Genomic DNA, 14,480 nt, shown 5'->3' with positions numbered 1-14,480 from the left:
AGAACATCACCCCTTTTGTGATTAATTCATGGCGTTTCTTCTTCAGTTCTTCTTGTAATAGTCAGGAGATGGGAATAATAGGTACTAGTAATAGTTTGCCCCTGTGGTAGGTAAGCTGTCATGATGACCCAGTCCCAGAAAACGGAAATTATCACCTTCGCGGCGATTTGTGCACTCGTGCCTTTTTAGGGATGGGAAAGGAGGGGCGTTTCCATTGTTTGTTCATTTCTTTTGTTTCTGAGTCATAAAGATAAACTCAGCTTTGATCCATTGTCACTAGCCTACCAAAAAAGTAATCTTCATCCACCTCACAGCAATGCAACGTTTCTATTGCAGCGTCCTCTCGATTTCTCTTCTGGAAAAGTCATTCCCATAGACTTCTTACATCTTTTCGTGAATCTGCTTTGGTGATTCCCTCTGAAGATGGAAGAACTTAATGACTCTCTGTGCTTCAAGCTTGTTAATCATCTCACCTTCAGTGATTTGCCTGCAAAAAGAGAAAGAAAGAATTGTTGTAACGAGTCTAGAATTTTCATGGTTAGCGTAGAAGGACCTAACTATATAATTCCGAGGGAGTTCGTAGTTCGTCATTTTCTCGGTGATTGCACTAACTTCTTGATACCCTCTCGTAGAGTTCGTGTGCTCTAGCACTTTTTCCAGTAATCTTAAAATTACTATACTGGATACATTGTTGGATTCTTCCTTTCTATGGAGCTGAAAAAAATAAAAAAATAAAAAATAAAATAAAATAAAATAAAACGTAATCCTCGGAAACTGTAGACACAGTATTTTCCTTTTACGGAAACTCGTGTGTTACTGTTCATAAATATTGTTACTGTTGATAAATATTAATATAGTTTTAGATGTTAATGTACTTCCTGTAAGTGAAGAAATAACGAAATTTTAGTAAACTATTAACAATTGCTATATTTAAACAAAACATAGCTACTTGGAGGAATCCAAAACTATATCCAGTTAAACACTTTTAAGATGGTACTGAAGAAAGTATATAGAATACACTGAAACGGTATTAGTGAATCGCTTTACATGAGATACAAGGCAAGAACGTTCTACTTAAATTATGTATCCTACAGCATCTATTAGCAAATATATTGCTTACAATTCCGCCGCACAAAGAAAGTGATAATATCTCCCTGTTATTTTGAAGCCATTACGTAACATTCACTATCAAGGGTTAAATTAAAAGAAGTGAGTAAAGATTATACAAAGATTCGATTACAAGATAATTTATTAAGGAAAACTTTCCATGTTTGAATAATTACTTTTGAGTCTTTTGGATCACCAAATTTTCCAGCATTACCTGCGTTTATCGACATGGCGAGAGAATTACTCAATTAGGGGGCATTCCATGTGAAATCAACCAATGAAATGACAAAATGTGACCTGACGATCTTAGGTTTTTGTAAAAATTGGTGCATAGCTTTATTACAGTGGGAGATGAAAAAAAATCTCAAATATTATCCCTCTCCTCCTGAAAGTGTCCCCACACAGGGTGTTCAAAAATTGCCAAAAAGAGCATTTTTTCAGTTACAGTGATTATTAAAAATTGTCATAAAATGGTTAATATATGCAGTAGAGACATGAAACAAACACCATCGGAAAGCATAAAGATTCCTCTATAAGTTGTTTTATATTAAGAAACCTATATAAAAAATAACACTTCAAAAATTAAAATTAAAATTAAAATTTTGAATTTCGCACAGAAATGTCCCTGTGAATTTGTTCAAAATTGCCCAGATTGTAGTCTCATATGTGTACTAAATCACCACAAAGTTTTCTTTTGGGCACTCAATGGGGTCCGATACAAAATTCAACATAAACCAAACAGCAAGATATTGACCATGTAAATATCTGGGTTCAGATCGATAACCATTTGCCTGTAGCTATTTACCTGCAGCATGAAACGAATTTATCTTCAACTTTATTTGTTTCTTGATGTATTCATTTGAATTTACACAATTATCCACCTTTCGAGTTATTTAGACAGGTATTACGTTTCCGAACATTACTCGATACAAGTCATTATTCTTGTTAGTCAGTACAAATGTTCATAAATTTATATTAGCTACATCGATACATGTTATTTTCATTCCTTTGTTTCAGGATTGCTGTTATAGAACTTATTATGAAAGGGAGGGATAAATTTCCCTCCCTTTCACAATATTTGTATCGAATGTGTTATGAAACACAGTGGCCCTCTTCACAATCGCTTCACACACTTTCAGCACAAACAATTAGTCAATAAATTATTTTTCCTATTTCAGTGATGCACTTCCACATGTCTGTAACAGCAATCTTGAAACAAAGGAATGAAAATAACATGTATCGATGTAGCTAATATAAATTTATGAACATTTGTACTGACTAACAAGAATAATGACTTGTATCGAGTAATGTTCGGAAACGTAATACCTGTCTAAATAACTCGAAAGGTGGATAATTGTGTAAATTCAAATGAATACATCAAGAAACAAATAAAGTTGAAGATAAATTCGTTTCATGCTGCAGGTAAATAGCTACAGGCAAATGGTTATCGATCTGAACCCAGATATTTACATGGTCAATATCTTGCTGTTTGGTTTATGTTGAATTTTGAATCGGACCCCATTGAGTGCCCAAAAGAAAACTTTGTGGTGATTTAGTACACATATGAGACTACAATCTGGGCAATTTTGAACAAATTCACAGGGACATTTCTGTGCGAAATTCAAAATTTTAATTTTAATTTTAATTTTTGAAGTGTTATTTTTTATATAGGTTTCTTAATATAAAACAACTTATAGAGGAATCTTTATGCTTTCCGATGGTGTTTGTTTCATGTCTCTACTGCATATATTAACCATTTTATGACAATTTTTAATAATCACTGTAACTGAAAAAATGCTCCTTTTGGCAATTTTTGAACACCCTGTGTGGGGACACTTTCAGGAGGAGAGGGATAATATTTGAGATTTTTTTTCATCTCCCACTGTAATAAAGCTATGCACCAATTTTTACAAAAATCTGAGATGGTCAAGTCTGATGACTTGTTGATTTGACATGGAATGTCCCTTAGGTTATCTTTGTTTAAAGCATACTGGACATGGAAAATGTTCTAGTGCTGTCTTTGCTGGTGCTCACAAGTTATCGTAATTCCAGTTCTTTGATGTGAAATATGACGATTATTCATTTAAAACAAACAACAGCAGTAATGAGAAAAAGAATATCACACGTTGCACTAATCAGAATAGAATAAGACACTAATCATTATTAGAATCTTATACGCATGAAACAAATTTTATATAACTTTTTGTGGTTGACATATTCATAGGAAGAATCCAATTTATGTATTAATTAATTTATTTATTATTAGAAATTGTATACTTTTCAGGGACGTCCAAAGTACGGAGAATGAAGATGAGCTTCGATGCTGGATGTATGAATTTTCAGACTCTACAAGAGTACAGAGATCCACATGTGATTGCTGGTGCCTTAAAATCATACCTAAGAGACTTACCTGAACCTCTGTTGACCCATTCACTGTATGAGGAATGGATGCTTGCGGCCAGGTAACATGAGAAAACTTTTGTTGAACCTTCGTAGTCATACATAGACAAAACATTTCCTCTTCTTCTGAACAGTTTCTTTTGTAGTTGAATACCATATGAGCAAGTACGAAACCTAATTAATCTGAAGTTTATGCTGATTTTTCACTCTGTGTATCATTTTCTTCAAGTTGTTTACTTTGGAAGTAAAAGTCTTTCATTTGATACATTCTAGACCACGAGTGGAGAAATTAAGGCCATCAGAGTCATAAAGTTTGGCCTTGTGGGCCTGTTGTGAAATTATAAAAGGAATCTGACATATTCAAGAAATATCATTCTGAAAGAGTAAATTAATGATAAATTTTCTTATTTTATTTTTGTTAATATGTTATGGTGTTTTATGAAGTAAAAACAAGAATAAGAATGTAATAAAACCAAGAATAGGAATGGCAAAAGAATCCTTTAGGAGGAAGAAAATACTATTTTGTGGGACCTTGAATAAAAAGATGAGAAAAAGACTCATAAAATGCTTCGTGTGGAGTATTGTACTGTATGGGTCAGAAACATGGACATTATACAAAAATTATGAAAAACAACTGGAAGCTTTCGAAATGTGGGTGTGGAGAAGAATGGAAAGAATTAGCTGATGCGAGCGGAAAATGAATGAGAGAGTGTTAGAAATGGTGAGAGAGAAAAGAACAATTTTAGATATTAAGAGGAAGGGAAACTGGTTGGGACATTGGCTAAGAAGGAACTGTATCATGAGGGACGCCCTGGAGGGTATGGTGGCGGGAAAGAGAGGGAGGGGGCGAAGTAGAGTTAAATTAATGGACGATATCAAAACAGAGAAATCGTACGTGAAGAGATTAGCTGAAGACCGTGGAGCATACAAGCTTCTCAGTTGCGGCAAGTAACCTCCAATAATGGCAGAACATCTGTAATGAGATAGTGTTGTACATTTTTATGTAAATTATTAATCTAATTATATAACTAATAACTCTTAAACAATTACAAGTATTAGATCTATTCAAAACAATTATATTCGGCCTTCTTGAGACGTTGCCAATGTGGTCTTTAAAACAAACAAACAAAAAAAGATTCCCCATTCTACCCTAACCAATCCACCTTCAAAGATCACTTTTTTTTTCTTCAATTACACACTTACACAATTCCTCAATTATACAATTCTTACACAAGTTCTAATCTCAATGAAATTTTCGATGACAAAGTTTTGCATAATACTCAATCTCTTAAGTTTGTTGAACATCACCAAAGATGAGTTTGTGCTTTATTCATCGTTATTACAGCAATATGATTCTCATAATCATCAGAGTATGTGCCAACTGCTTAATAGAAACCTTTTCTCTATTGTAATTCGTTAACACAGTGATCACAGTGATTCACTACTGTGGTTCTAGCCTTGAGCATTAGTTGCCCACCACATATTAGAGGTTAGTAAATATTTATGGGAAGACGGAATATATATATATATATATATATATATATATATATATATATATATATATATATATATATATATATATATATATATATATATATATATATATATATATATATATCAAATAAAACACAGTTCTGACAAGAGCAGAATGAAATATATTAAAAACTATACTTACAATGTGTTACAGTTTCAAGGACCTAACGTCCTCTTCATCAGACACAAACACTCATGAAACTGTAACACATTGTAAGTATAGTTTTTAATATATTTCATTCTGCTCTGGTCAGAACTGTGTTTTATTTGTTACTCTACTTATCTAGAGCCATGGAGTTTGTTCATATATATATATATAATATAGAACATACCAAGCACTCTGACTTGAGGGTATATAAAGATAGGATAGAAATTGATAATATAGCTTTTCATTATAAAATAATGTACCACAATAGGAAGTAATTTAAAATGTTTGAATTATTTTCGTTTACTTGAAGAATTTTATTTTTTCTTTCAGAATTCAGACTCCAAATGAGCGACTTCAAGCGTTATGGCAAGTGGTGCACAAACTTCCGGAACCGAATTTCGACAACTTAGAATATTTAATAAAGTTTCTGAGTACGTTATCACGCAATCAAGAAATAAATAAAATGAGTCCACAAAACATTGCAATTGTAATAGCTCCAAATCTTATTTGGCCGGAAAAAGATGAAAGTAGCACAATTGGGTAAGTATATATAAGGTGATGTCTTTGATGAACAGACGTATGCAAATATCATTGTTTAGTCAAAAATCATTTCTCAAATTCAAAAAACAGCGTTTTAGTGGTGTTACGGTATTAATGTAACATCTTCCAAAAATATAAAGCTGTAAATTAACACCACAGTACATATGCAGTACACGAAATATGACATAGTAATGGTATCTTCTGTCAGAAATAATAGACTTGTATTGAGAAGTTCTTTTCAGCATCAGCATGTTTTATTAGGATAGTGCAACCGTTGCAAATTCTGCCTTGGGAATAGAAAGAAAAAAACAATTGTGTAAGAGTATTTGCATTGCCAGTTTTCACCTTTTCTAACCATTATGGGAATCTCAGTTCTGAAATATATTTTCTGTGAGGTTTCGGTCCTTTGAGATTTTACCTATTTCCTTTCTCTTTGCAGGATGAACATGAGTACTGCTGGTTTACATAGTATCATTGTAGATAGCCTAGTTAGTTACGCAGACTGGTTTTTCCCTCGAAGCAAAGGTAATTTTTTTTCTTTCTTCAGAAAGTTATAAAATAGTATGGTGGCTGTATAATAAAATTGAAATTTACTTAAGGTTGGTTTAAAGGGACAAGTTTTGCTGATAGATGGCACTACAGTCTTCGTATCTCTTTTTTTTATTTATTTTTTTAAATTACCTTTCACGAAAAGTCACGATTTCTGTTACAAATTTCAACCTACAGACTTCAAATTTTTAGGAAAGGTACTTCATAATGTACCGAAGGCAATAATCCGTGTCGATTTTTTTATTTAGAATTTTCTTCTTTGTTGAAATGGATATCTAAACCTTTAACAATGGAACTGTTCCAACAATGAAGAAAATTTTAAATAAAAAATCGGCACGGATTGTTACCTTTTATAGGTTATGAAATTCCTTCTCTAAAAATTTGAAGTCTCTAGGTTGAAATTTGTAAGAGAAATTGTACATTTTCGTGAAAGATAAAAAAATACATGGGAGAGATACGAAGACTGTAGTGATATCTATCGGGAAAACTTGTCCCTTTACACTAACCTTAAGCTTTTGATGCGTTACGAAGCCTATTAGGATCACCATCTCGTGGGGCATCTAGATCAGAAGATGTTTAATGAGTTGCTATGCCGAATCACATTTCCTATCTTATTATTGCAACAATTCTGACTTGACTGTATAACAGCTATGAAAGCACTTACAATTCTATTGGTGAGCTATTAGCGCAGTAAAATTCAACTTTCACTTAGAAACAATTTTGAACAAGCTGGGTTTTTGTTGAAACTTTAATTTTGGTGTCCTCAGCATATCCTGGAAAGTACTCTAATTTGTGCCGTAGGTTTTTTTTTTGTTTGTTTGTTTGTTTGTTTGTTTGTTTGTTTGTGAAGGGGGAAAGAGATTTTAGTCTTTTGCAGTTATCTCGTAAATTATTAACTTTTCGAGAAAAATAGTTATCAAAAGATATAGTTCATAAAATTCTAGACAAAAAAGATCGTTAGATGAATGTTGGTATGTTTGTTGTCCGTTATACAAACCCAAGCCGTTTACGTGACTTTAAAAGAAACCATAATCTGGAAGAGACTGCAGACTATTTAAAATCTTTTATCCATATTCTAAAAGAGGAGGATGGGAACTCAAAAGTAGAAGAGATAGTTTACCTTACGTATAAAAATAAATGTGTGTTTGGTACACAAATCCACATAGTTAACTTGGCATGCCTCAAAGGAATTGTTATCGAAGATATCGTAGACTATATACAACTTCTTAGTTCTATCCTAAAAGGGCTGGAGGGGACTTCAAAGGGAAGGAGGTGGTATAAAATTTATGAAAAGAGTAGAATAAGGAGTGCGATTTAAGTTAAGGTTACTGGCAAAAAGCATGCATAAAACAAAAACCACTCGTTCGATCTCAATGAAAGTTTCACCCTTTGCTTGTCATAGTATCTCACGAGTGTATGCTAAGTTCGAGCGCGTAAACCTAAACGGGAAGTGAATGACAGCCGAACAGAGCAAGGCTGTCCGCGACAGGCTTATCCAATTCTACGAGAACCAGTGGACATGTGATTTTATGGCTGCTTTAAACCATTTTAAGTGTGAATATCTTTATAGTACAGTGCATAGAATGTTGAAAAATTATGTGGAGACTGGTGAAGCATCACGAAAGAAAAAATCTGGTTGCTCAATTTCAAAATGTACACAAAAAGTGAAAAGTTCGATTAGACGAGAACTCTTGAAGACCCCTAACTTCTCAAACCGTTTTTTAGGACGAAAATATCAAATTTCTGAATTCAGTGTAAGGAATATCAAGAAAGAATACGGATTCAAGGTTAAAACATGTAAAAGTGCACCATTTTATACAGACGAACAGAAGAAGCGCGCTAAGATCAACTGCCGCAAACTCTCCGACAAGAAGTTCGCGAACAAGATTGTGATCATGGATGATGAAACTTACTGTTACCAAAATTTAGCGTTCGTACCTGTTTCCAAGTATGTATTGTACATTGGTAAACGTCAACTTAATCCTAGCAAGTTCGTGAAACCCAAAGACAGGTATACGAAAAAGTTTTTGATCTGACAAGCGATCGTGACAAACGGTAAAGTTTCGTCTGCTCTTGTTCGAAGTGGGACAATCAACGGTGACCAGTATTTAGAGTACATTCAAAAGGTTTTGTCTCTATGGATACAAAAAGAGTTCACCGGACATGATATTGTGTTTTGGCTCGATATGGTATCCTCGCATTATGTGAAAAAAGTGCGAGACGCGCTTACTGATGCTGGTATCGGGTTTGTCGGTAAAAACGAGAACGCGCCAGAACTTCCTCAGGCAAGAAACATTGAGCATTTTTGGGCTCTAGTTAAACACGAAATGGCTAAAAAAACTTACTTTCATCAAGGTTGTGAAAGATATGCAAAACAAAGTGGTCGGAAATATCAAAAGAAGTGGCGAAAAGTAGTGGACAAGTGCTTTTCCAGAAGTTCCTGTTCAAGCTTCGAGAAATCGGCCGTAAGGGTGTCTACAGCGTCAAATAGTAAACTACTTCTTTTTTCAGATATCATTTGTTTATTATATTAAAATGTGTTGTGATTTCTCAAGAAATAAAAAAGTTATTACAAAAATTCAAAGTTCCCTTAACTTAAATCGCACTCCTTATGTTGAGAATTTCTCATTTAAGGAAGATGAAATTCGGTGTGTAACCTCATTTCTATAAACAAGTTGACGTACACGTATAACTCACAATCTGGAAAAATACTGTGGAGGCAAGAATCCCTAGGGGGGAAGGGGGTGACGTAAAAATAATCGACAACGACCGTAGTTGTCAGGGTCGTTAAGATAAATAGTTACACTCTCGATACCGTTTAACTCCATATTTATTTAACCCCTATCGGCACGGAATGGGAGGAAATGAAGCCTGAAAAATAAAATGTCTAAAATGACTAAGGTTAGTGTCGAGTCCATAGCTTTTGTAGTCGCTAAGCTGATTAGTGAGATTCCCAATGACATTTAAGCCCTAGTTTAGTCAACAACTTGCATGTCAGATGACCTGGGAATGGACAGTGACAACAACGCTAAAGACGTTGCTCGTGGTTAGTTGTTATTTATTTTACTAAATTCTTTACTTTTGACAGAGGCAACTATAGTTATTCTACTCGGTTTCTTATTTTCTGACAGTCTTCGTTATTTATTCTCCTCAGTTCTTTATTTTCAAGTATTTCAAATAAACAATTATTCTTCCCATGGAACGCCGAGTGTTTCACGTTCAATTGCTTGACGTACTTCCAAGTAATTGCATCGAAGAGACCATAGTCTGGAAGAAACCATAGACTTTTCTGAATTTTTTGGTGCGTGTCCTAAGGGAAGAGGAAGGAGTTAAAAGGGAAAGATGTGTTTTTTAAATTTGTCAAAATAGAGAATTCGCGAGCTTCTCAGGTTTGGAAAAGTAAACCCTACTTATAAAGTCAATTTTGAAAAGAAGAAGAATTTTGAGAAGAAGTCAATTTTAAAAAAGAATAAACTGTGTGGATAAGACAACCTTAGCACCGAGGGGAGTGGGAAGGGTCTGACTTAAAAATAATAGAGTACAACTGGTATTAGTGTCCGTAGTTAGATGATAGTCAAATCCATAGTTTTCGGGATTGCTGAGGTGAAAAGTGGCACTCTCGATTCTGTTTAGGTCCAAGTTTAGTCCCGTCTGCTTTATTGTTTAGAAGGTTTGAAAAATAAAATGACTATAAGAGTAGTGCCGAATCCATACTTTTTGAGGTTGCTAAGCTAACTGGTAACAGTCCCGATGACATTTAAGCCCAAATTTAGCAAAGAACGTACATGTTAGTTGGTTTGGATATTGACAGAGGCAACGCTTCATTGTCACTTGTACTACATACTTCTTTATATTTTGACAGCGAAATTTTCTCGTTGTTCTGCTCTCTTTGTCCAACTTTTCTGGACTAGGAGGCTTCTAATTGAAGAAATCTTATTTAAACCAGTTTTCACTCATTTCAGCGTCATCTATTATGGATCGAGAAAAATGTTTCGAATAAAATTTACTAATTTTTCTTCGCAGAATCCGAATCTGCAATAAAAAAATGAGAGTTCCCATTTGAGTTTACAAAAGTTACCTCTCATTCCACTTGCAGGGGGAGGAGCGGGGTAATTTTAACAAAGGTAAATTTTCTCCTCCAAAATATTAATGTCGAACATTCCGTTCGATGCTTAATTTTCCAGGTATTTTGCAGTTTGAAGTTAGCCTCACCATATTTCTGTTCAGACATAATTCAGTCTGTATCTTTGAAAGATTGGTTCTACAGAAAAGTGTAAGGGCTTTTTCTGTGTGGGGGGTAGAATTTTATAAACTATAGTTTTCCTTATAACTATTTTCTTCGAAAAAATTATAATTTTCGAGAGAATTGCAAAAAATTAAAATTCCATCCTCCCCCCATCGTCCCCCCCCCAAAAAAAAAAAAACACGGCTCAAATAAAGGGTACGTTTTAGGGAATGCTGAATACATCAAAATAAAATCTCCACAAAAATCCAACTACTTCAATTTTTTTTTTTTCCATCATTGTTCATTTGCATTTTAACCGAACAATGGTCCGATTTCCTTAGCCTACAGAGCGTACTTGTAAAATATTAAACTAAAGATGTCATACCGTTTCTGCGCTTTAGAGAGTAAAAGAGCTTCTTTAAGTAAAAGATTATCAGATAACTATTTTGTCAGATTTTGTAAGATTTCTGTTCTTTGTCCATACATGAAAGTTGGTTATTTTCAAAGTGAAACGTTAGTAATCCGTTTTCAAAATATTAAAGAAAAGTAAGTATATGAAAAGCAAATGTTGATAAGGAAATACAGTGAAAATAAGAATAGAGTAAAATAGAAATTTACCATAATAGGTACATTTTTAATGGCGACTAATTACTCACTTTAAATTTTGTTTAGAGAGATCATCAGACGCACGTTATGAATTATAATCAAAGACTTATCTTGTAAGTGTCGCTATTTTATAAGGAACATACTATTTCAACGCTTGATGTCCATTTTTATCAACAATAGCGAAGAAACTTCAGCTGTAATCATATTACATCTTTGTAGTATGAACTTCTGTATAAAAAGGGTCGGAGAGACAGAATGAAAACTAAAATATTAAATGAAATCTTTGAGTTTTACGTCGCACGGTTATGCCGGTTAGGCTAAAGGAGACGGTGAGGATGAGTAATGAATGAAATGGTGAAATGAAGAAAGTGGGAGGAAACGGGAGAACCCAGAGGCAACCCACGCACACGGTGTTTGTCCACCACAAAGTTCACTTGGCGGGGGCTGGGATCGAACCCGGGACCCCAAACACCAGAGGTGAACGCTCTACCACTGAGCCACCGCGGGCCGAGAGACAGAATGATTCAGTAGCAGAATGTTCATCTCTGGTGCGACAGGTTCGTGGTTCGATGCCGAGCCATGTGAGCTTGTGGTGAACAACATCGTGTCCGTGGGTTTTCTCGCGGTTCTCCTGTTTGCTCCCACATTGTCATTTCACCAATTCATTTATAAGCATTCACTTTCATTAATCATCTGTCTCTTTTAGTATAGAGGGCATACCCTAGGACTTTAAATTAAAATTCGTGTCGGTTTTTAAACTCCTTTGAGCCAACGTTTCAATGAATAAAAAAAACATTTATTATCTTGTACGAATGAAAACCAAGATCCATATTGTATGCACTTTTTGAAATAAGAACTGTTCAATTTAACAGCAATCTCACCCAACAGTATTTCTTTCGAGTGTTACAATCGGAAACTCGAAACATTGAAAGAAAAATTGTTCGAGGTACTTTAATAGGTGAGTAATACAAAATATAATGTGTTCCACACGCCCGAAAATTAATCACCCAAATAGTTTTCATTCAAAAAAAAAAAAAAAAAATTGAAATGGTATATCCCTTTAAATTCTTTTTTGTAATGATGTAAAATATAATGCTCTCCATAACTAATGACTTAAAAATAGTAATTGTAATCTTTGAAAAGTTCTGGATATATTGAAACAACGCGGCATCAAAAGGACATCAAATGCCTGTAACTGTCAATCATAATGTATCAACCCTACTAGGTAAATATTTAATTATAACTCACTTGAAATGCCTTAAAAATGTATGCAATGAGATTTTGATGTTTTTGCTGCCATCTTGATCTATTCGAGATTGTAAAACGTTTGTCAACTGTGTAGTAATAGAACTTTATGGACTTAAGTAGTTGCAGTATATTACTTGAAATATGTTAACCCTTTTTTAGAAGATATCTCTTTCACAATAATTCTGATGAGATCTTGATAGCAGCCAAGATACCGAAATAATATTACGTACTAATGATTCTTCAGGTATTTAAGATAAGTGTTTAATCGTTGTTAATAAAAATAATTTAGTTGCTCTTTCTTCTTGAGAGCCTGAGACATATTTGAACTTTTACACTCTGATTTTGGTTACTTTATTGATTTGATTTGTTCGAAGTCTGACTGTATAGTATTTCCTTTTACATATGGGGGCCGCGGTGGCTCAGTGGTAGAGCGTTCACCTCTGGTGCTTGGGGTCCTGGGTTCAAACCCTGCTCCCGCCAAGTGAACTTTGTGGTGGACAAACACCGTGTGCGTGGGTTTTCTCGGGGTTCTCCCGTTTCCTCCCACTTTCTTCATTCCACCATTTCGTTCATTTCTCATAATCACCGTCTCCTTTAGCCTAACCGGCATAACCGTGGGACGTAAAACTTAAAGATTTCATTTCATTTTTTTTTTCCTTTTAGATATGGACTTCTATTTAACTGTACCTAAATCGGAACATAGTGAATTCCCAGTGAAATCAAATTTGCCAAATGGCTTGGTGGCAAGTGGAAATACGCCGAGTAGCAGCCATCATGCTGATCTAACGCATCATAGAAGAAGCAGTGGAGACCTTGTAAACATAACTACCAACTATGAGGGGGACATGAAACGTGCTCAGTCTAATAGCAGTTTGTCAGATCACAGCAGGTAAGATTAAGCTTAATTATCTCGTACAGGTTGTACAGGTTCCGACTCTCGTAGTCAAATTTATATGAATATGGGACATATATATGTTATAAAAAGATCCCTTTCTTCTGTTACAGAGGTTGATTCATTTATATTGAACCGAATTTGAATGTGCGTCTTATCTACAAAATCACGTGTTTCCTCAGGGCATCTCCACTGACTCCCATTGAAGTTTCCATTGCAGAGCACTGTATTGCAGTTGGATCATAGGTGCAGTAATGTTCTTTACAGGATTTCCACAGGCCGGAGACGGTGGGGACTCGATGATAGAACAGGTGCCGCTTGAGGAGTCCCGAATCACAATAGTCCAATTGGTTGGCATCTGGACTTTTGACAGGGATGCCAGAGAAGGGAATTGCCGCAGTTTCAGCTTCCTGTTCCATGCATAATAGAATTCCAGTGATGTTTTCGCCGTGTAGCTGAATGCTTTATCTTGATGCAGTTTAACCTGATTCATTTCTTGTCCGTACCGTGGTGGGATTTCATGCTGGTACATTTGAATCAGAACGTGAGTCTGGTAGTACGCAGCATTGTCGTTTCACTTTTCGGATTTGCAGTTTGCCCCTATACAAGAAACCAGCCATAATTATGAAACTATCTGCGCACTGGCGGATGAACGTGCTTCGGCCCGTGGCGTCAACAGATCCGTATGGAATGGCACGAAATTTACCATAGTCTGTGAGGTAACTCCACGCCTTATCAAGAGTAACAACAAACTTCAATTGATAACTCGTGAGACGATGTTCATAATAGCCTCCTGCAGTTCTTCTTTCACACAGCCACAGGACATGGTTTCACGACGTGCACACTGCTGTTGCAAATGATCATGAGGCGTAAGTCCTTGTAAATGGCGCAGTTGATTGTCGCCTGAGATGTGCGGTAATTGCAGGCCATCATACACTGTTGGTAGGATTTTCGGAGGTCGCCATACGCCGAACCACACGCAATAGCGGCGAATAGTCTTCACGGGAGACCGGTTTCTAGCTGGTCGCGTCGGTATAGTGGGCTCAAGACTCTGTTCCGCATATTTCCGTATAATATGATTGACAGTGGCATGAGCTACATGAAAATTACACAGTTTACACATTTCTGCGATGTGTAACACACTGAACTTAACTTCGGAAAGAGCCACAATAAATTTGTTCAGCTTCGTTGGCATCAGACTTCCACTTGACCACAGTGACTAACAAGATATT

General features: G+C 35.3%; 1 protein-coding gene across 6 annotated transcripts in view; it reads left to right on the top strand.

Annotated features, from left to right (window-relative positions):
• Positions 1 to 14,480, top strand: part of LOC145665013 (rho GTPase-activating protein 44-like) — a 108,616-nt gene that overhangs the window by 55,700 nt on the left and 38,436 nt on the right. For all 6 annotated transcript variants that reach the window (XR_014127544.1, XR_014127545.1, XM_081732206.1 and 3 more), the window contains exons 9-12: positions 3,392 to 3,569; positions 5,519 to 5,728; positions 6,168 to 6,253; positions 13,020 to 13,245. Coding sequence is in view for 4 of the 6 variants with exons in the window: in XM_081732206.1 (XP_081588332.1) it covers positions 3,392 to 3,569; positions 5,519 to 5,728; positions 6,168 to 6,253; positions 13,020 to 13,245 (700 nt within the window). In the remaining 2 variants the exon portion in view is untranslated. The remainder of the gene's footprint in view (positions 1 to 3,391; positions 3,570 to 5,518; positions 5,729 to 6,167; positions 6,254 to 13,019; positions 13,246 to 14,480) is intronic.

This window comes from Thermobia domestica, chromosome 11, assembly GCF_964235325.1.
Source record: "Thermobia domestica chromosome 11, izTheDome1.hap1.1, whole genome shotgun sequence".
In the NCBI taxonomy this organism is placed as follows: Eukaryota; Metazoa; Arthropoda; class Insecta; order Zygentoma; family Lepismatidae; genus Thermobia; species Thermobia domestica.
The sequence above is the reverse complement of the archived record's forward strand: the minus strand, read 5'-3'. Positions and strand labels throughout refer to the sequence as shown.